Source organism: Medicago truncatula, chromosome 5 (assembly GCF_003473485.1).
Source record: "Medicago truncatula cultivar Jemalong A17 chromosome 5, MtrunA17r5.0-ANR, whole genome shotgun sequence".
Lineage (NCBI taxonomy): Eukaryota > Viridiplantae > Streptophyta > Magnoliopsida > Fabales > Fabaceae > Medicago > Medicago truncatula.
The window spans coordinates 36,363,628-36,384,470 of NC_053046.1; the positions used below are offsets into that span (position 1 = coordinate 36,363,628).

The following is a 20,843-nucleotide window of genomic DNA, read 5'->3' on the forward strand; positions in this document are numbered from 1 at the left end:
CTTGCAGTATCACATTCACAATCTTTGTTTCAACTTGTGCATTTTGAAATGGCTTTTTTTCTTTTTAGTTTTCTTCATTTCGATGGAAATGGATCTTTCTTATTGGGAATTCTCATAATTTTACTTTTACACTGTCTATAAAGAAAATAAAAGATTTTAAACGGACTTTTCATTATTCTAATTATAATTTTAAACCGTTTTTTTCTATAACATAACAGTTGTTGGAGTCATCGAAAAAGATAAACAAATTGAATATGCTACTAAAAGTGAGGTTTATTTTAGGAGGACTTGCAAATATGCTACCAAAAGTGAGGTTTTTATTTCGGAGGACTTGCAAAGATTGCTTCCCTTCAAGGTTCTAATTGTAACACGAAGGTATTACTTGCCTCGCTACTTATGTAAAGAGAAATGATATTTGTACAACTATTTTTTGATAACCTTTCGAAACAACCCTCTCCCTCTTATACTCACATGTTTTTATATTCTATCTCTTTCTTTTTCACTCACTATTGTTTTTGTTCAATAAAAATAAAGAAAAAATGGGTGTCACAAAGGTTGTATAAAATTGGTTGTACAAATATCACTCCTCTTATGTAAATTCTGAGAGTGAAATGAAAAACATTTGGTGTCATTTTAATATGGGTTTACTTAATAAAATTATGGCTAAAATATGGTTTTAGTCCCTGCAAAATTTTTTGCAGGGACCAAAAACTACAAAATTGGTTCAGTTATAATGTGCCACGTATGCAAATCATCACAAAAGTGGGGTCAGGGACTATTTTCAAAAACAAAAAATTTTGCAGGGACCAAAAATAATTTTTTTTTACCAGGGACTAAAACCAAAACGAGACATTTTTGCAGGGACTAAAACCATATTATAGCCTAAAATTATTTGTTAAAGAATACATTAGTATATTTCTAAGAGATGCAACATCAAATAGAGTAAATATTAACATAAATAAATTATAAATTTACCAAAAAAAATACATAATTAAATTATAATTTAGTGATATAAATTAAAGGCTTAATAGCAGTTTTAGCCTTTAACTTTTCCAAAATTGCGATTTTGACCCCCTAAGAAAAAAACTACAAAATCGCCCCCTAAGTTTTGCACATGTGGCGGTTTTGGCCTTCAATGTCAATTTTGACTCGGTCTACGCTGACATGACACCCTAAGTGAGGTGCCACATGTTATTATTATTTATTTTTTTGCCTTTGGGGGCCAAAACTGCTACAGCTGCAAAACTTAGGGGGTGATTTTGTAGTTTTTTTCTTAGGGGACCAAAATCGCAACTTCGTGAAAGTTAGGGGGGCGAAAACTGCTATTAAGCCTAACTTATAAACGAGTAGGCATGGCAATAAGGAGGGGTGAGGACGAGTTTTACATTCTCCATCTCTGACTATCATATACTTACATGTTACCTTACTTATACCTAACAAGGATGATAGATTAAATCACATCCCCGTCCCCGATGATTTGGGTATCACCGTCTTATCTCTGTCATCGCAGTTAATCAATTTTTTTTAATAGAAAAAGAAGTTTTTTTTAGCCTCAGTAACAATGTTTTAATACATTATCCAGCAATATGTTCTTTTTACCATTTCCTTAACCGAGTGATTTGGTTATTCATTTAAGGCTAAAATATGGTTTTAGTCCCTGCAAATATGCCTTGTTTTGGTTTTAGGTCCCTGCAAAATATTTTGCAGGGACCAAAAACTACAAAATTGGTTCAGTTATAATGTGCCACGTATGCAAATCATCACAAAAGTGGGGTCAGAGACTATTTTCAAAAACAAAAATTTTTGCAAGGACCAAAAACAAATTTTTTTTTTGCAGGGACTAAAACCAAAACGAGGCATATTTGCAGGGACTAAAACCATATTTTAGCCTTCATTTAAATATCCATAGCAAATTTTATAACATGGCAAAATATCAATCGGTGATAAAGTAATTGTCTACATTCAAGATGTGTTTGGGTATGGGTTTGAGGTGCGCACATATATCCCCACTACCTGTCTTGTCCCCGTGTTTTGAAATCATAGAAAACCGAAATTCATATTCAAACCCAATCAAAACAGGGAAAACCTTCCTAATTGAGGTTGGTGTGGGTGGATAACTCTTAGAAGTCGTGGTTGGGCCTAACACAACCCCACAAATTCGGTTTGTGAGATGGGGATTGCCCCAACTTATAAACACATTGTCAGGTCATCTCTTATCCAACGTGAGACTCATTAACACACCACATCACGCCTAGGACTGGACATCTGGAGCGTGGATATAATGGTGGGTGGCTCAATAACATAAACATGATAGCATGTAGTCTAACAGATCTTGGAGGAGACTCTGATATCATCTTAGAAATCGTGGTTGACTCTAACACATCTCTAAAAAAATGCTTTGTGAAATGAGGATTGCTTCCACTTGTGAACACATTATGAGGCTATCTTTTATCCAACGTGAGACTCATTAATAATAACTCTGCTGTCATACCTATAATCGAGTGAGATGTATTTTTTTTATGGGATCCAAGTGATACGTGTTGGGTCATTAGGAGGAGTTAGGGGGACAGTCCACATCGATGCTAGAACAACCACACTAGTGTGAGAGACATCACACTCTTACCAAAAACATCAAGGCAATAGATTTATGGGTCATCCTACTTATAAGGTGTTCAACCTTTACTCTTTTATCTGATGTGAGATACATAACTCATACTTGTACACAACAACAATACATATACGAGATACCCATTTAAGTTTTCAAATTAGGCTTCATTGTGGATTTACCCTTGCATATATGTCCTTCCTAGTCTTTTGACATTAACGCATGAGTCGAAAAAAAAGATGTTATTATCCTTTCAAAGACTCGTGTTGAATTGTGTACTTTTCCATACACTTTGTATTTTGAATCTATTCACCTTTTCCACTTGATAATTTTGCATTCAATGTCGTACCAGAACTTTATGGATGATTTATAACAACCAAATTCAGATGTACAAAATTTCGGAACAGAGAACTAGTTGTTCCACTTGCCTCATATAAGCATAGATAAATGTCACGTTTCAATTACAGATTGGATATCGTTGACTTTAACTTTGTCTTTTGTAGCCCCCCATTCACCACAAATTTTTTGGGGAAGAAAAGTCCTCATCTTTTTTTTTTTTTTTAAATGATCACTTTTGATAAAAAATCCGAATCAATAGTATATATATAAAGTAAAAAAAATATTTCACGTGTCACTTTCACATTAATTCGCAATATTTTTATTATTGTTTTATTTTTTAAAATCAGTATTTGAATTGGTATAAATATCTTAACAAATTTTTGATTTTTTTTTTTTTGTCAAGTAGCCGCTAATTCACCTTAAAGGTGAATAAGTGGGGTGTCCGGGGTTCGAACCTCGGTCCATGGATAGATTATGTGTCATCCTCTACCAAGTGAACTAAGCTCACGGAGACAACTTTTGATCTTATCTGTTAAATATTTTACTTAATTTTTTCATTGAATTCCTAATATTTTATGTAACAGAAATATCTCAACAAATTACATACGATACCTTTCGACTATAAATCATCAATCAATCAATCAATAGTATATATATAAAGTAAGGTTTTTTATGCCACGTGTCACTTCCACGTTTATTCCAATATTTTTCTAATTTTTCTAATTTTTCAAAACCAATATTTAATTTGACATAAATATCTCAACAAACTTTTGATCTTATCTATTAAATATTTTACTTGACTTTTTTATTGAATTCCTAATATTTTATGTAACAGAAATATCTCAACAAATTACATACGATACCCTTCAACTATAAATCATCAATCAATCAATCAATATCATATATATAAAGTAAGGTTTTTTATGTCACGAGTCACTTTCACGTTTATTCACAGTATTTTTATTATTTTTATTATTTTTTAAAACTAATATTTAATTTGACATAAATATCTCAACAAACTTTTGATCTTATCTATTTAATATTTTACCTGACTTTTTTATTGAATTCCTAATATTTTATGTAACAGAATTATCTTAACAGAAATAACACAAATTCCTAAAAGTTAATTTTATTCTATATGTGTTAGTATTTTTACTAAATCCAATTAATTTTATTTGTACGTGTATATATAAATTTACGAAATATATTTTTGGTCCCTATAAATATACTAACTTTTTGTTTTAGTCCCTCTAAAATTTTCCTTCAACTTTTAGTCCTCCAAAAATTTTCCATCTTCACTTTTGATCTCTCTTTTAAAGTAAACTCATATGTAGAATTCACATTTTTGAATAAAAGTTTGCAGAAAAATTCATAATATAATAAGAATCTCTTCTAAAAAAATTTAGAATTTTTTAACAAAACATGAATTTAATATGAAATTTTATATTTTTGATGGTTAAAACTTCATATTAAATTTATGTTTTCTTAAAAAATTCTAATTTTTTTTTAGAAATATTTTACAATATTCTACACATTTCTGCACAATTTTATTAATAAAATACTAAAATTAATTTAAAAATAGGGACTAAAAGTAGTAATTAAAAATTTTATAGGGACTAAAAGTTGAAGGAAAATTTTAGAGGGACTAAAACGAAAAGTTGGTATATTTATAGGGACCAAAAACATATTTAACCCTTTATAATATGATATAATTTATTATATTTCTGTGTATTTATTAAGATTTTCATCATATATCAATCCGTGATAAATTTTATTTGCGGATATCATACATATAATTTTTTTATCTTCTTGAATATGTCTAACTCGAGCAACGCCGGATAAATACACTAGTTAGTTATAAAAACAAAATAAAAACATGATAAAGAGAAAAAAACATATAAAACTATTTCAAAATGATAAACTTTTTTGGACTAAAAGAAAACAACTTTAGTTGAGAAGTTTGTAGTTACCCCCAAAACAAGAAGGTACTAACCTATGAGTACATTCCTTGACTACATTGTACCACAAAATGACATAACTTTCCTTTTACTATTGGTTTAACTAGGGTATACTCACTCCTATCACGTTAAAACAAATAAAAATAAGATAATAGTCATTTTAATCCTTGAATATGGAGTGAGTAGTCACAACAATCTTTTAGTGTATCAAAATTTTAAAATTGTCATGTAAGAGGGTTAAGCCACTGAGAATGATAATCGAAAGCAAGAGTAGCATTTTTCGCTTTCAAATACCATAATGTTTGAAGCTTAATTTTTTTCAAGTAAATGATTCAAAGAGTGCTCCTCGTGCTTGAAAATTTGACCATTTCTTTCGTTCGAGATCACCCAAACACATAAGAGCCATACAAGATGCATTGATGATCGGTGATTCCTTGTGAATCCTCCTAAATTACCAAATTGAAGCAAATGATCTGAAATGTGAACCGGATCCACCGTGACGAAGCCTAAACATTGCGAAACCGAAGACCAAATTGTTCCAAAAAAAGGACATAACAAAAATAAATGGTCAACATCCTCATTTGCAAAAAACAAAATGACTTATTTCATTTTAATCCCTATATTTTTAAAGGTTAAACATTTTCATATGCAACGTGTCTAACATCATCCAATGTCTTTTTTTGTTGTCAAGTAGTGGCTAGAATTCACACACGTGGAGAATTTAGGGTTTAAACTTCAACCTTTGCAAATAATATCATTGATACCTAACTACTAACCGAGCTACACTTACATAACCTATTATGTCTTATTTATGTATGTGACATTAGTTGTTAGCAAAACATGTTTAATTGTTGTTTTGAAATCCCCAAACTGTTGACCAATATGGTTCATGAGTGGATCAATCATGATTACCTTTAGGCTTTAACATAAAACTACAAAAAAAACAAAAAAAAAAACATCTTGAAGCCAATCAAATCCTTGATTTCTTTATCACTCTCATGCTTAATCCGTCACCAAGCCAACTTTATGTGGCATGCCAATTACCATCTTGATTAGGTTCAATTAACTCCTTGTGTGGATTTAAAATTACAATAGAGTTTAATTGCTTTAATACATCCCCCACATGTATAGATCCCTAGGCCATTGTAAGAATGTCCATGCCGACATACATAATTGCATTCACTATCAGTAACAATAAGTGAATAAAACGTTAAATGTTAATTTGGTGGAGGTATCCCATGAAATGTGCTAGCTATTCATGCAATGAACCAAGTGGGTTCATAGAATAGAGGTAATAATATGGGTTAATGGTCCACGCAGTGCACCATCTTTGATTGGCATCTGCGCAATATTCAGCTAATGCAACTCTCCATTTTGAATCACAAATTTAAACCCCAAACGTATCTGCAATTTGCAAACAATAATAATTCTGGTCAATACCAAGGCTAAGCTTCACCAACTTTAATCCAATAAGTCGCTCAATAACTTTATAACTTTATCTTTTAGGCCAAATACCTCTCCGGATTCTTTAAATTTCACGTTTGTTTCAGATATGTCCTTTAAATTTCTAAGATTTCAAATAAATCCTTTAAGTTTCGTATTTGTTTTGGATAGATCCTTTAAATTTTTAAGGTTTCAGATAAGTCATTTCTTTCAACCTCCGTTAAGCCAAAATTGATTTGATATAAAGACCTATCTAAAACAAACTCAAAACTTAAAAACCATAGAGGCTATGTTTTAATAAAGAAAAGTTATGGACGGTGAGAATACAAACAATTCTACTTATCGGCTAGTGAAGGTATTTGCTAGCTTTTTTTTTTGGAATTGACGCCTAATTATACTATCGATGAATCACAATCATTTATATAGGTGACTTTCAAATTAATTCTAATTCACCACAACAACAAAAAAATCTGATTAAAGTCAAACAATTTTCATAATCGGACAATTATGATTTGCTGACAAGGTAAAGGAACATAGAAAAAGATATTTGATGTAAATAAAGGTTATTAGTGAAGAATGTATTAAAAAAATAAACGTTATCTTTTATTATAAAAAAAAAATATATTAAAAAACAATTGTACTTTTAAAAATAACATTATCTTTCATTAAAAAAAAATTTGGGACGGTGAGAATGTCTAATATAAAGTTAAAATACAATGTGAGTATGAGAAAGAAAGTTGTCATAAAAGTTGTTATAAAATAATTATACAAATATTATTTCTATTAAATTAATGCATGCAATTATACTCCCTCCGTTTTTAATTATAAGAAAATTTTGATTTTTAAGTTCATTCAATTAATGATGTATGTGACCTATAATATAGACCACATACATTATTAATTGAATGATCATAAAAGTCAAAATTTGCTTATAGTTAAAAACCGAGTACTTATTACCGAGGTATATGCTATAAAACAAAATTGAATCAACACCTTAACTAATATGGATGAAAAAAAAGGAAGATAAAAAATTTATTTCAAGTAGTATTATTTAAATTATTATCTCAGAACAAAATTTGAATAATAATATACTGTCTTGAAATTTTGTATCCTAGTTCCATATTCATTTTATAATTGAAAAAAATATTTATATTTCTTCCTTTTATTTTGAAGCAATTTATGTTCCTTCCGAACTCCATCATAATGAATTTTCCTCATTTAAATATGAGAAAGGATTTTAAAGGATAAAGCACGGCAAAAAGTCGAATGAAAGAACTGATACTAAAAACCCAAAAACACTTGTATGTGATGATAAGATATTTTTTTCTGTTTAACCAGTAATTTTAGGTTGAAATTCAACTCTAAAAATGCAACAATGTTAAAATTAGTTTTGCTCAAAAAAAACCCTAAATCACAATCATTTATATGTTTGACTTTTAAAATAATTATGATTGAAGTGAAACATTTTATGATCATACACTTATGATTTGTCGACAATGTAAAAAATCTGTACATTGTTAGTGTATATAAATTGAATATAGCTAAGAGAAACGCCCAAACTTGATATCTACAAGGATGTGGACATGTATAATTGGGAATATGTTTCTTTGAATTCAATTCCTTCCATAAATAATACATTTCAGTGAAATAGTCTAACACATATTTGGAACCTTGCTTGAAATTATTGTTACAAACCGGTTTCTTGTATTTTAATATTTTCCTATTATTAGTGGGTATTGCACCACTTTCTGTGTTTTTTCCTTTCGAGGCTTCACCTTCACAACCTCGAATCTTGTGACAAGCCAAAAATTTGTCAATTTTATTTTCACAACTAGCAACAATTCATCAAGTGGAATATCAGATTTAATCAAAATGAAGAAGCATCATTTCTTGAAGCATTCAATCGCTCTTATAACCATTCTGTTAACAGTTTGTTGCATTTTCATCATAGCTATAACATTTTTCAATCTTCCAGAGCCTCAAAACAAGACTAATAGGAAAATGGGGTTTGACTCAATTACCAGATCCAGAAAAATTTCCATTCAAGATTTTAACTTAGGCAAGTTTGGTGAAATGATGGTTGAAATGTTACCACAAGATCTTGCTTTCACAGTTTTTGTTCCTTCTGAAGAAGCTTTTAAACGTGATCTACGTTTGAGTGTGAATGATAGTTTGAAACAAGACAAGTTTAATGATACATATGCAATTGTGAGTCGTGTGTTGGGTTTTTCTGTTGTACCTCGTACACTATGTTCTGTTGATTTAAGGTTTGGTGAGGTTGTGTCTTATGATTCTTTGTCTGGTTTTCCTTTGTTTGTTTCTAAAGATGTTGATGGAATGATTGTTGTTAATAGGATTAAGTCTAAAATAGTTGATGTTAGAAAAAATGAGATTGTTGTTCATGTTTTGGATGGGGTTATCATGGATGCTGATTTTGAACAATCGGTTTTATCTGAGGAAACCCAAGAGGATTGATTTTATTCAGATTTTGTTCTTTGATTTTGGTTTCATATACTTTGTATTTTTTTTTTTGAGGCTGGGTTCGAACCCCGCACCTTACATATTTTATGGATTATTACATATTTTATGGATTATCCTTACCAATTGAGCTAAGCTCACAAGGACATATACTTTGTATACCACTGAGTTTAGGATTAAAATTTCAGACTTGTACATATTATCACCTTTTCCTTTATTTAGATAGTTAAATAACGTTTTAATTTTGTCCTTGCTGAAGATGTTGAAATACTGTTATTGTTACCTGTTCAAGTTCAATCCAAGCAGAGCTGTTATTGTTAACTTAAGATTTTTTTTTTTTTTTGAAAGAAGATATACTTAAGAAAATTGATGCTTTTCAGCTCAAGTTACATTTATATGGTTGGTTAATATATAGATAAATGATATTTTGATTACCATTTTGGACTACCTAATGAACAACTGTTTTTTGAAGTGGATTATTTAAACAACAATTTGTGTGAAAACTTTTAGGACAACCATAAATACTAAGAAAAGTAGATATTGACACAAATCAAAACAATAAAAAGAGAAAGTAAAAACATTACAAGAAAGAAAATTGTCACAAATAATTGTAGAGATATTATTCCTAGTAAAGAAATTACATGAGGTTACATCAAGTATGGGCTTTTTTTTTTAATGATTTTTTGCTCTCGTGTGTTTTCGTGTCAATGCTCACATTTTTTTTTGAAGTAGTGTTCACATTGTTTTGTATATATTTGTTTGTTCCATTTTTGAATAACATCAAATAACATACCTCTAATATACTTGTTCCATTTCATATCAAGTGATATGGATTAAAACCATGTTCTCGGTTATCAATCAAGAGCTGAAGAATTAAACACCGCAATAAGCAGGTTACGATGACAATACAGCCATAATGAAGCCGTCTATTTTTTTTTTTTATAAATGAAAATTCCTATTGATGTGAATCACTAACTTACATATGATACTTATAGCTAATAAAGTGCAAAAGTTGTTTTTTAAAAACAAATCAACAATCATTGTGATCATTGGCATTGGGATCCCTTAATCTAAATTGTCACTTGCAAAAAGCTAAATTCCAAAAAGCAGTTAAACCTACATTACATGAACTCTCATGTCTGGTAGGCCAATATTACTTGAAGTGGGTGTATAATCACCAGAATAAATATTATCTGTGTAAAACCTCCCAAACTCCAAAATCGGTTTTATACCAGAATAATTTCAATTACTTTACTACTCAAACATTAAATTTGTGTGGAATTGTGGACGAAGTTATGTTTAGAGCTATTGATTCAGCAGATGCAAGGGACCAACAAAACCAATGGGAACAAAAGATGAACTCAGATGTCCTGATTAATTTGTTGCAATAGTAAAAATAGGTATTTCTGTTAAACGGTTGTGAGCGAAGCTGCCAGGTAATCAAAAACAAAACAAAAAAGGACTAAAGGAGCAATAAAATTGAAACATATAATACAGAACCACGAGCAGAAGCAATATTACATGGATTTGTCGAGTTAAAAGATCCTTGTGCCATATTACATGTATTTCATTAACCCGTGCAGAAAAACTTAAGAGTGACCAGAAGGTTGTCAGTTGGCTCCGTCCATGTATTGATCATTTAAACAACGGTGCCCTTCGAACTCCAAGTATCACAACCCTCCCAAATCTCAACTTCCTGCTGTACTTGGTACAGGCACTGATTTTGAGTCTTCTTCCCTTTCATGTTCTTTGTTGAGCATCTGAAATGATAATTCAGATGTTAAGAAACATAAAATCACATTAATCATTTCAAATGTTTCACTTGACAAGCTTTTCTTATGTATAACAAAAGGCCTGGATACTAAACTTTGATTCAATAGAAAGCAATTTCAAACAATTCAATCCAAACAACTTAACTAAGGCTCAAGAAACAAAGCATGGTAAAGCCCTAAGGAGGACTAAATTGATTTTTGCTCTGATGTTTCTAAAATAGTTACGTTAACAATATAATAACCCATAAATATAAAACCAAATCAGCAGACAACAATAACAAATACTAACAGCATGATTCGGTAGTGTAATCTCACCTTGTTGTTAATCAAGTTGTGGAGTGCAATTACACTTCTGATGAGAGACGATAGGTATATTACCAGCATCTGATCATTAGTTTTCACTGCACAATGACGACAAGAATCAATCAATAATCCATAACGGAAACTGCATAACACTATAACATTCATAACATTAATTCAAATTCTTAACCTGCAAAAGCTTTGATCAAATCAGTGACATTAAGATTAGGCAGCAGGTTGAATACGTCCTAGCAAAATAAAACAGGACATGGTAAAACACAATATTGGAGTAAAATGATAGAACCCAAATCAAGATAACATAGAGAAATTGTATTACTTGAAAACAAGGAAAATGTATTAGAAGAGAATCTCTCCAATAACCCCAGAACAAAGCTCCTCAGAAATTTGGCATTCCCTCTGCCCAAGCTTAAGCCGAAACTAACAAACAGACAAACCATCTCATTTCCCTTCTCACACACCTCATTACCCTCTTGACTCCACGTGTTCCCTCTTTCTCCCCCTCTAACCAACTTGCTAGCTCACTTCTCACTATCCACAGGGATTTTTACCATATACACACCAAAAAAAACTAAGGGTGTATTTGGATTGAGGGTTTAGGAGAATAAGGGACGGGAGGGATTTCAAAAGCATTTTATAGTGTCCATAATTTAAAAAAGAAAAGTAAATTCTCCCCCCCCCCTCCCCTTCTAAACCCTACAACCAAACACACCCTAAAGAAAGCAAAAATCTGATCATTTCAGGTAACTCTTCATTTGTCTGTAAAGTCAAGTTACTGATTTAAAATCCAGTTTTAAATTAAACTATGTGAAGTTGATAAGCAAAAGATATATCAACCTAAATTCCTGGACCATTTGGTAACCGCCAGAGCATCAACAGTTTCATAGATTATGGAAACCAACCTGCAAATGATACAGGATCTCATGGTTTAAGGGAAGCTTTCCATCAATGACAAGGTCAAGGTAACTTCTTATCTCTTTGAGTCTTGCATCCAAACCCTTCAAGGCTGTGAGTTTTGCACTTACCTATATGACAAATGAGATTGTCAGCCTTTATCCTTGTGTCAAAAAAGAATCATCTAACATACTAATTGAAAAATACACCATTAGAGGCAGGACAACAAAACCAACTAGAAAAGAATCAATGTATAGCAAAAGTGAGCAAAAGGCACCTCTGTTGCAAGGGTGCTAATGGTTGTATCCTTCACATCTCTAAGCAAGTGTTCCACTCCTGCACAAGGGAAAGAAGAATATAAATTTATAGGATAAATTGCTTAGACTATGAGAATGATTAAGTGTTATTAATAACGGATCCCAGAAAATAGCTGATCGCCAAAAATCATCAATGAGAAATAGCAGATAGTGTAGTGGGGAAATAGTGGAGGCAAAGTGACTAACATAAAACTCAAAATCTCAATAGTTCAAACAACTAATAAAGCACAATGCATAGTTGCTTACAGTGATGCAGAAAAACCAGAAACAGAAATTATAAGTAACTTAAAACTCAAAATCTAAATAGTTCAAAATAAAATATCCTAATTATTCTCCTCTTCCCCAACGTAATCATTATCCTCATTTTTAAAATATCCTCCAACTTCAATGAATCCTCAGAATCAATGTCGTGTAAGAGATGAAGTATTAAGTGACGAGAGAATATGGAGATTGGAGAGCCCAAGGCAGTTTAGTGATGAGAGTTTACCTAGGTCGTAGGTTTTAGGAGTTATATAAGACCCCATCTCATCACCGACTCAGCATTATTTTATTTTTAATGTTATCATTAGAGACAAAAGCATAGAAAACAGAAACTTCCGCTATGTAAGCAATAACTGCTATCGTCAATATGCCCACCGCTATTGCAGTGGTAGTGGAAATGCAATAGCGTATCGACTTTCGTCGCGGTTGCTCTAAATCCTGGTATGTAATAGCGTAGCGGCACTATGCCGGTTATTGAACAACACTGTCATATGGACAGGATTTAAAGAGATTCAGTATTAATTAAAATAATAATAATAATCAAAATGAATTGATAATGTAATGACCACACCAAAAATATGGAGTGTATGAGAGGAGCTCCAGAAAGAATGGTGAGGTGGCAGAGAGAAACAAAATGAATTAGTGGTGTGTGCCATACATATAAGAAAGGAGTGGGGGAGGGGGAGGGGGTGGCCAGGAAGGGAACACAATTGTCTGTTAAGCTAGGGAAGCATATTCTCTGTGTTTTGCACTGTAGATAGTTTGGGATTTACTCATACTACTACTTTTCTTTGATTCATCAATAATCATCACCAGTTTCATAACAGTTGCTCTTAAATTACTTTATTTGTCTAATTTGATTTCTGGGTTGCATCATGAACAAAATAAAGGCAAAAAAAGATGTAGCAGCTCTGTATTTCATTCCATGACATACCTATTTCCTCAACTTCATGAGCAGCAATTTCTGATTGGACATGCACAAAGACCTTTTGACTCTTCTGGGTGGCATTCTGCATTCAAAACATACCATTAAGTTCCTACATCTAACAATTAAGTTTCAACTTTCAAGCAAATTATAATTCCTTCCATCACATAAAGCAGAATGTTTATCACGACACACAATAAAAATAAAATTAGAAGTACATATTTTCAAAGAAAGATAAAAGGTACTTTAGTCCCACCTCTTTAACCTCCTCAACAGCATAGTAAGCTTTTGTAGGAATTCCCAACTCTTTAGGTTCAACATCAATTATAACCAAAACAGGATTTGGAACATAGCTGCAACAATCCATAATTTGAGACGAACATCAATAATCGATAAGAGGTGTATACAACGAACTTCTATAAATTTCTCATTCTATCATGATTACAACCAATTATTAACCCTTATGTTACGAGAAAATGTCATGTGCATGTTATTAATTTCTAACTTGAATATGACTATGCCACATTGGAGGCACTTTGGATTGGCAGAATTACAGTGAGCAATGGCACTGACTGTGTCAATCGCGGAAAGTGGAAAATAGTGGATCGCTAAAATTCCGTTACACAATAGGGCTACAAACTGCTATTGACAACATTTCATACTAAATAGCGTGTTGCGGAACAATAGCAGTTTGTCTAAATTCAGCTATGCTAGAGGTATAACGCCGCTATTCCTGCTATTTAACAACACTGACTGCATTTTTTGCAAAAGCTATAGTTTAGAGCCTCTTTAAAATTACTACGCCACAGTAATTTTTCCAAAACCAACCACCCATCCAAGCTACACTCGGTATAATTATACTACTCCTAGAGTCATAAAAAGGAAAATATACCGAAGCATCTAATTGCACTAATAAACAAAACATTAAAAAACAACTATGATGTGGATTTAAGGTTAAGAAACATACTCATTGAATAAAGCATGAATATCAAGATCATTTTCTCGCAGTTTCGGTCCAGTACTATACCACCCCACAACATGCTCCTTAGCTACAAAAAAACAAACCAACAACAATCATTCACCATCTCTAATTACATCAAATTTCCAATCATAACAAATATTCAAACGTTTTAACCAACAATAATCTTTCATACCATTGATTCTCTTGAACATAGAGAACATTGATTCATGATAATTATGATCAAGAAACCAAATGCTAGGATCCTTATCATCTTCCTCAAACGGCACTGTCAAAAAACACATAACCAAAAAGCTATTAACACACTTCTGATTAAAGGTGCATGCGATACTGACACATGTAATTACATTGAATTATGAAAATTGAAATTGAAAATTGTACCAGCGTAGCTGTTGGTGATATCGACGGTGCCTTTGAAAGAGGAACCAAGAAGCACACCGACAACACGTTTGCGAGTGTCTTTAGCAACTCTGTTGTAGTTATCAACTATGCTGAGTAAAACTAAAGGATGAACTACAACTTTTTCAATTGCTCTCCATGAAATTTGTTGCGTTTTTATCACATCCATTGTTGTTGTTGTTGAGAATTTTCAGTGGTTTAAACCCTAAGTTTTGTTCTGTGTGCGAATCGGTGAATGAATATGGAAGAAAATTCCTCTTTCTTTGTTCTTCGTGATTCCGATCTCACCACCTAAACCCTTTCAACTGAAACAACTTCTCTTTTGGTTTTGGGCTGTATTGTGTGGGGTTTGTAGCCCAATTTATTGGCCCAAATTATATTGGCCCCCATGAATAGAAAATAAAACCGTTATTTTTATCAACTTATGAGTTTCTTGCGAGTTCTACTTGTATTTTAAAATTCAAAATGTTTAAACGTGTTTTTTAGGGTTTTTATGAGATGTCTATGACGTTCCATTTCTATAATTCAACTTGCATAGCGGAAGAAACTCATAGGTGAAAAAAGAAGCACTCCGAAAATAGATTCAAGTAAAATCATAGCAATAATTCTTGAACACATATAAAAATCATCATTCACAGCAATGCAAAGTATACACTCTTTGCTCTTTTACTGATTTGATCGTTAAAGTGTTTGTTGCACCACCCATAAGGGCCACAACATCCATCTTGAAAGAACGATTTTCAAGCTCGGCCAATTATTCTTGATCACTTCACGTCATAACTAAAAATAACTAAAAATGACAGTTATTTTAGAACAATTTTTTTTTTTTTTCAAATGTGATGAGGGAGCACTTTTGTAATAATATATGTTCAAGAGATTACATTTTCTTTTCTCTTGCAAATGATTTGATAGCTTCCTTACACGTGAACCTGAGTAAAACTACTGCTCTTCATAATTAATCCAAAGTAGTACTACTTCTTTCACCAAAACAAAATTTGTTTTTTTTTCCTTAACTTCTTTTGTGATGCGGTTCAAGATATTCAAAGATTTGCATCTCTAGTATGCATTCCAAGGTGAGACATATATCTCATGAGAGGAAGGGAACTAGAATCCCAAGTCATCTTTAAATTCAATATCCAAGTACAATCCAACATAGTATACTCAATGACATACTACCAAGTTGAAGAGGCATATGCAATAGAATATCTAGAGCTAAAATTAATCACTAGGTAAATATTAATTTTGAAGCTACATCCATGATACAGTCCTAAACATTTTTCATATTATGCTAAAAGGTTGAGTCTCTCTATTACACAAAGCTCAACCGCAGAGACCACTCAAGTATGACACAATGATCACTCTATAGCTTTCAAAGGGACAACTCGAAGGGAATATAGTCTGTAAACAAACACTTAAGTTGCTCATCATGCTTGGATTTTGGACAACACTCTTGGTTGTTTATCATCTTGACACCATAACTTCAATTTCGGATCATTTTCTGTACTTGCACACAAACTCTTAAGTTGTGTATAGACTTCTGAGGTCCAAGGAATATGTTTATTTACTTATTTGAAATACTAGAATCCCTTGCAACTCACTGCTCATACCAACTACATGTTGTTTGTTATGCATTCTGAATAGAGGTTATTACAGCAGATATTTGTCTAAAGAAGAACATAGCATAAATCAGCCAAAAACATTGTGCAGGAAAGACTATGGAAGATGAAGAATACATTTCGTTGGAGAATCCAATTTATAAATTATAGTGTCATGCATAGCATACTTCAAAGAGATTTAAGCATTTGTCTGTTCAAAGATACTTTGATATGATAAGCACTGTATAATTACAACTAATTTGATCTCAAAGAAACAACTTGTTCATAGTCATTTACCCTTGCTGAGGGAAGAGATTCGTTAGTTTAGTTAACCAAGTTTATTATATCTTTTATGTCCCACATCGCTAGAAGTATACATGTGGGAGTGTTGAAGGGATTATAAATAAAGAGGTATTTGCCACGTTGTAACATACTTACCTGGATGGGGTCAATGGATGATCATTAAGGTTCATGGCCTAGATTGGTGACCTCCATTGCACTTTGGAGGGGTGCTAGTCTAAGGTGTTCTCAAGTAGAACAGCCTACATCATAATTTGTTGCTGTGGGGGCCTGCGTTCGCGCGGCCCCCTTCCAATTATAGTTCAATTTTTTGAATAGACAACGGTTCCAACACTTTGTTCGAAGTGAGTAATGTTGGAATGCCATGTGGTTTTGTGGTGCACCGTTAAACTAGGTCGGTTCTTGGTCTATAACACATAATCCCCATATATGCATTTTGCACGTACCATCATGCATTTGGCACAAGTGCGCCCTTCAGTAGCCAACTCTAGTCCACGATGCTCATTAAAGAGGTGAGATTGCAACGTTAATTAATGGTCAAATGATTTGAGTCATCATCGGTTTTGTAACCGATCTTGGCTCCTTGCCTGTTTAAAAACCTCGTCTCCCTCACTTCTACCCACAACAAAACTTCTTTTCCTATTTCTGTCTGACGCATTTTTGAGCCAACGTCTCCCTCTTTCATTATGTCTCATTGGAAAAATTGATTCGATAATATTGTTCCTTCGGTTGCCCTTCGAAAGTTATGATCTTATACCATATCTAGTGGTATAATTAACCATATTGAGGGTGTATTTTTAGAACAGATCATACACTTCGGTAGAACTCTAATACAATTATAATTGAGTTGTTATATCATGTGGACATCATGGTTGATATTGTGCTTGCACAATTTTACGACTCATCTCGGTACATAAAGTGAGAAAGTCAGTAATATTATAAGGGTTAATGTATGTTCACTCCTCTATAATATGTGAGTTCCAATTTACTCCCTTTTAAAAAAAATAGATTCCAACCTTGTAAGAAGAAGATTACACCGAAAAGAGTTAAAAAATGGAAAAGAATTAAAATTGTCATGCCAACTCATCATTTTTATACAGTAATAAGTGACTCAGCGTGTCATATCAGATTAAGTGTATAGTCATATGTCTAAAATCAAATAATCTTCATATTACAAGGTTGAAATAAAAAAAAAAAATTACATAGGATAAACTGAAACTTGTCTATATATTAACCCATATTATAACTATTCATGGTTTAAAATGCATGTGAACGTAATAACAACTATTGATTTGTTTGTCAACCGTTAATATTATTCATTTTATTCTATAAAATGAACTACTCACTTTAGACGCATTTTCTCGTAAATTGACATTTAATTTGAGATAACTTAGGTAATTTCTTGTTTCTTAAGTTTTAACTCTAATTTTCAAGGAAAATATGAATCTAGTAATTGAGAGTTGAGACAATGACCTATTACCAATAAACAAGTAAATTCTCGTAATAGATTGTTGCAGCTACGATTCGAACTCAAATATTTGCTATAAGTTCATCTTGGATTGAGGTTTATTATTTATTTGAGTCAATTTTTTTTACAATAATTATTGAGTCTAATTATTTACTTTTCGATGGAGTAATTTTGAATTAATATGTTAGTGAGATTATTTCACATTTTCTTTTTTTTTTCTTGCACATGACTTGCTAGCTAGCTTCCTTTCACGTGAACCTGAGTTAAACTACTGATCTCTATAATAATTAACCCAAAGCACCACTTTCTACCAAACAAAATTAGGATCCAATTGTGAATTACGATGAATGACATTCCCAACCTTGGATAGATGCCTACGGTTTTTTGAATTACTATATACCATTGCTTTTTTTTTAGGGAAGTATATTACTATTGTTATTGTGTGTATGTGGTTCAAGATATTCAAAGATTTGCAAACCCAAGGTATGACTAATTTGTAATCTCTAGTATGCACTCCAAGGTGAGACATATATCTCATTAGAGGAATGGAATTAGAATCCCAAGTCATCTCTATATTCAATATCCAAGTTGAAGATGCATGCAATAGGCAAAATTATAACATTTCAGTTAGAACTAAAATTAATCACTTGTTAATTAAATATTAATTTTGAAGCTACATCCATGATACAGTCCTAAACATTTTTCATATTATGCTAAAAATCTAAGATCAAAGTAACAACAATTAATTTTTGAAAAGATTGAGTCTCTATTACACAAAACTCAACCGTAAGTCCAATGGTGGGTGTTCCATTTGTTCTCCCATTGTACATGTGTATGCAAACATTGTATTTTCCCTGCATTCATTTGCATGCATACTCCACTTTTCTGATTCTGATTCACCAAATGAGTTCAATGGAAAAAGCTCAAGAGTCTCAATCACTCTATCAGGCTCTGAGTACATCTCAGCAAACCCTGCAATATACGAGGAAAAGAAGTGTCAAATACATGTTACATCATCGTCAGGGTCGGTCCAATGTATTAAGTGGCCTAAAGCAAAAACTTTAATAAGACCTTCTAACGAGATGAATCTTTATCTCTTAGATCTTGTGATTAACATAGTATCAGAGCCAAGTTTCAAGGAAATTCAAACAAAAGTAAATGAATAAATGGGATGCGTCGGTAAATCGAGTAAGTGATTTTTGACTTACTTTGTGTTGAAGCATTCATAGAGTTGTCTCTATGAACTATGACATCCTTGTCATCATCAAAAGAAACCTTACGACGTTTTTGTCTTTCTCTAGCTTTGTGATTTTGAAACCAATAGAACACATTCTTGCTCTCTATCTTACCATAAAAACTGAGTTGATTGGATATTTTCTGAATTTGATCAGTGCTTGGAGTTCTGAGCCCTGCTCTGAAAAGTTCAGTCAGAAGTTTAACTTGTTCTGTTGTTGGATTCCAACGACCACACTTTGTGCCAGTGCTGCTGCTTCCACTTTTACCATGGAAATTACTACTTCCAGATGATTTCATGCAAAAGCCTGACATGCTCTCTTCCATATTTCAATTCTAGATGTTTTTACTCTGAACTCAATACTTTAGTTCTGAGTTTATCTGAACAATATCCCAATCCGTGTGCATATATATAATAGATTAATACACTAACAATCAAAAGGGTTTGCACAATGGAAGCATGCTTGTTTTGAAAATAGAAAAAAAAAAATAGTTTAAGGGCTATTCCACTAAATTAGAGAGAGTGAGTTTAGATTACTTAATGTGTTGGGTTAACTAATGTCTCTTGGACACTTGTTAAAGACAAGAAAACAAGTAAATTGACATTTGTTAAAGGCAGGAAAAAAATGAAAAGAGCTTTTTTTGTTTGTTTTACATTTTAAAAAATGGAGAATGTTAACCGATGCTTCGGGTATTGGTTAAGCACCAAATAAAATAAGTTTTTATTAAAAAGTAATGTAATTATTACTAAATAAAAGTGACAGTTTATATTTTCAAGACATAAAATTCTATTTATAGATTCTTTAACCAGTGCTCCGGGGGCACCAGTTAACAAGACCCTTTAAAAATTAACGACACAAGTATTAAGACAATTTTACTATATATTTATTTTGAAAACTCCATATCCGGCTCAATGAACGACTTATCCGATTGGAGCAATCTCTTCGTGCTCTTGCAGGGCCACAAGAACAAGCTTTGTAGGGAAACAGTCCACCAAAATTGACACCATATGAAATAAAATCAAAGATTTTGAGAGGAGCACACTTCAAAGTTTCAATCCAACGACACTAGACCGATCCAAGTGGGTTACAAGTGTTACATGGACATATTTATTAGCATTTTCCTAACTAAATTGATGATTTTTTGAACGTATGCCTTTTTTTTCCTTTTGGTCTCAAATATGATTGTCTCGTGTGCAAGAATGGTGAATCCTTGTGATTAGTTTTATGGTTACCATAATGACTATCAATTAACTCATTCTCTAAATTTGATTTTGGTGCAATTCACTCAAAAGATAATTCAACAATAAATATGAGGTTACAAATTATGTTGGGAAGCAAAAGTTAAAATCTTGAAATCAAGTTAAAATTCATACAAAAGAATTTTTATTCATCAACCCTTAAATATGTCAAAATCATATTTTTCCCTTAAAAAATTTCTACTCGAAGAAATCATTTTTATTAAATATCTTCTAACTAGAGTTCAATTTTAATTCACCGCGTTATATGAGACTAATCTCTTCAAGTTAAACTTAATTCTTCTTTAAAAAAAAAAAGTTA

General features: G+C 32.1%; 3 protein-coding genes and 1 non-coding gene across 4 annotated transcripts; 2 read left to right on the plus strand and 2 right to left on the minus strand.

Moving 5' to 3' along the window:
* The first annotated feature begins 8,007 nt into the window (after window positions 1-8,007).
* Window positions 8,008-8,829, plus strand: LOC11405172 (uncharacterized). Its single transcript, XM_003616531.4, has one exon. It carries the CDS (start codon window positions 8,218-8,220, stop codon window positions 8,818-8,820), a length of 603 nt encoding a protein of 200 aa, XP_003616579.1. The 5' UTR covers window positions 8,008-8,217; the 3' UTR covers window positions 8,821-8,829.
* A 1,391-nt stretch (window positions 8,830-10,220) lies between these two features.
* LOC11411314 (26S proteasome non-ATPase regulatory subunit 7 homolog A) lies at window positions 10,221-15,029 on the minus strand. Its single transcript, XM_003616532.4, has 10 exons — window positions 14,671-15,029; window positions 14,465-14,557; window positions 14,278-14,359; window positions 13,567-13,663; window positions 13,320-13,395; window positions 12,085-12,143; window positions 11,816-11,938; window positions 11,086-11,143; window positions 10,911-10,996; window positions 10,221-10,583 (listed from the first exon to the last, which is right to left on the minus strand). The coding sequence occupies exons 1-10, from the start codon at window positions 14,855-14,857 to the stop codon at window positions 10,512-10,514; spliced, it is 933 nt and encodes a 310-aa protein (XP_003616580.1). The 5' UTR covers window positions 14,858-15,029; the 3' UTR covers window positions 10,221-10,511.
* Window positions 15,030-16,713: 1,684 nt separating this feature from the next.
* On the plus strand, window positions 16,714-16,874 carry LOC112422306 (U1 spliceosomal RNA). Its single transcript, XR_003012674.1, has one exon. It is a non-coding gene; the product is annotated as a U1 spliceosomal RNA (small nuclear RNA).
* Window positions 16,875-18,685: 1,811 nt separating this feature from the next.
* LOC11405173 (WUSCHEL-related homeobox 7) lies at window positions 18,686-19,792 on the minus strand. The gene is made up of 2 exons (XM_003616533.4): window positions 19,260-19,792; window positions 18,686-19,023 (listed from the first exon to the last, which is right to left on the minus strand). Exons 1-2 carry the CDS (start codon window positions 19,609-19,611, stop codon window positions 18,821-18,823), a joined length of 555 nt encoding a protein of 184 aa, XP_003616581.1. The 5' UTR covers window positions 19,612-19,792; the 3' UTR covers window positions 18,686-18,820.
* Between the last annotated feature and the right edge of the window lie 1,051 nt (window positions 19,793-20,843).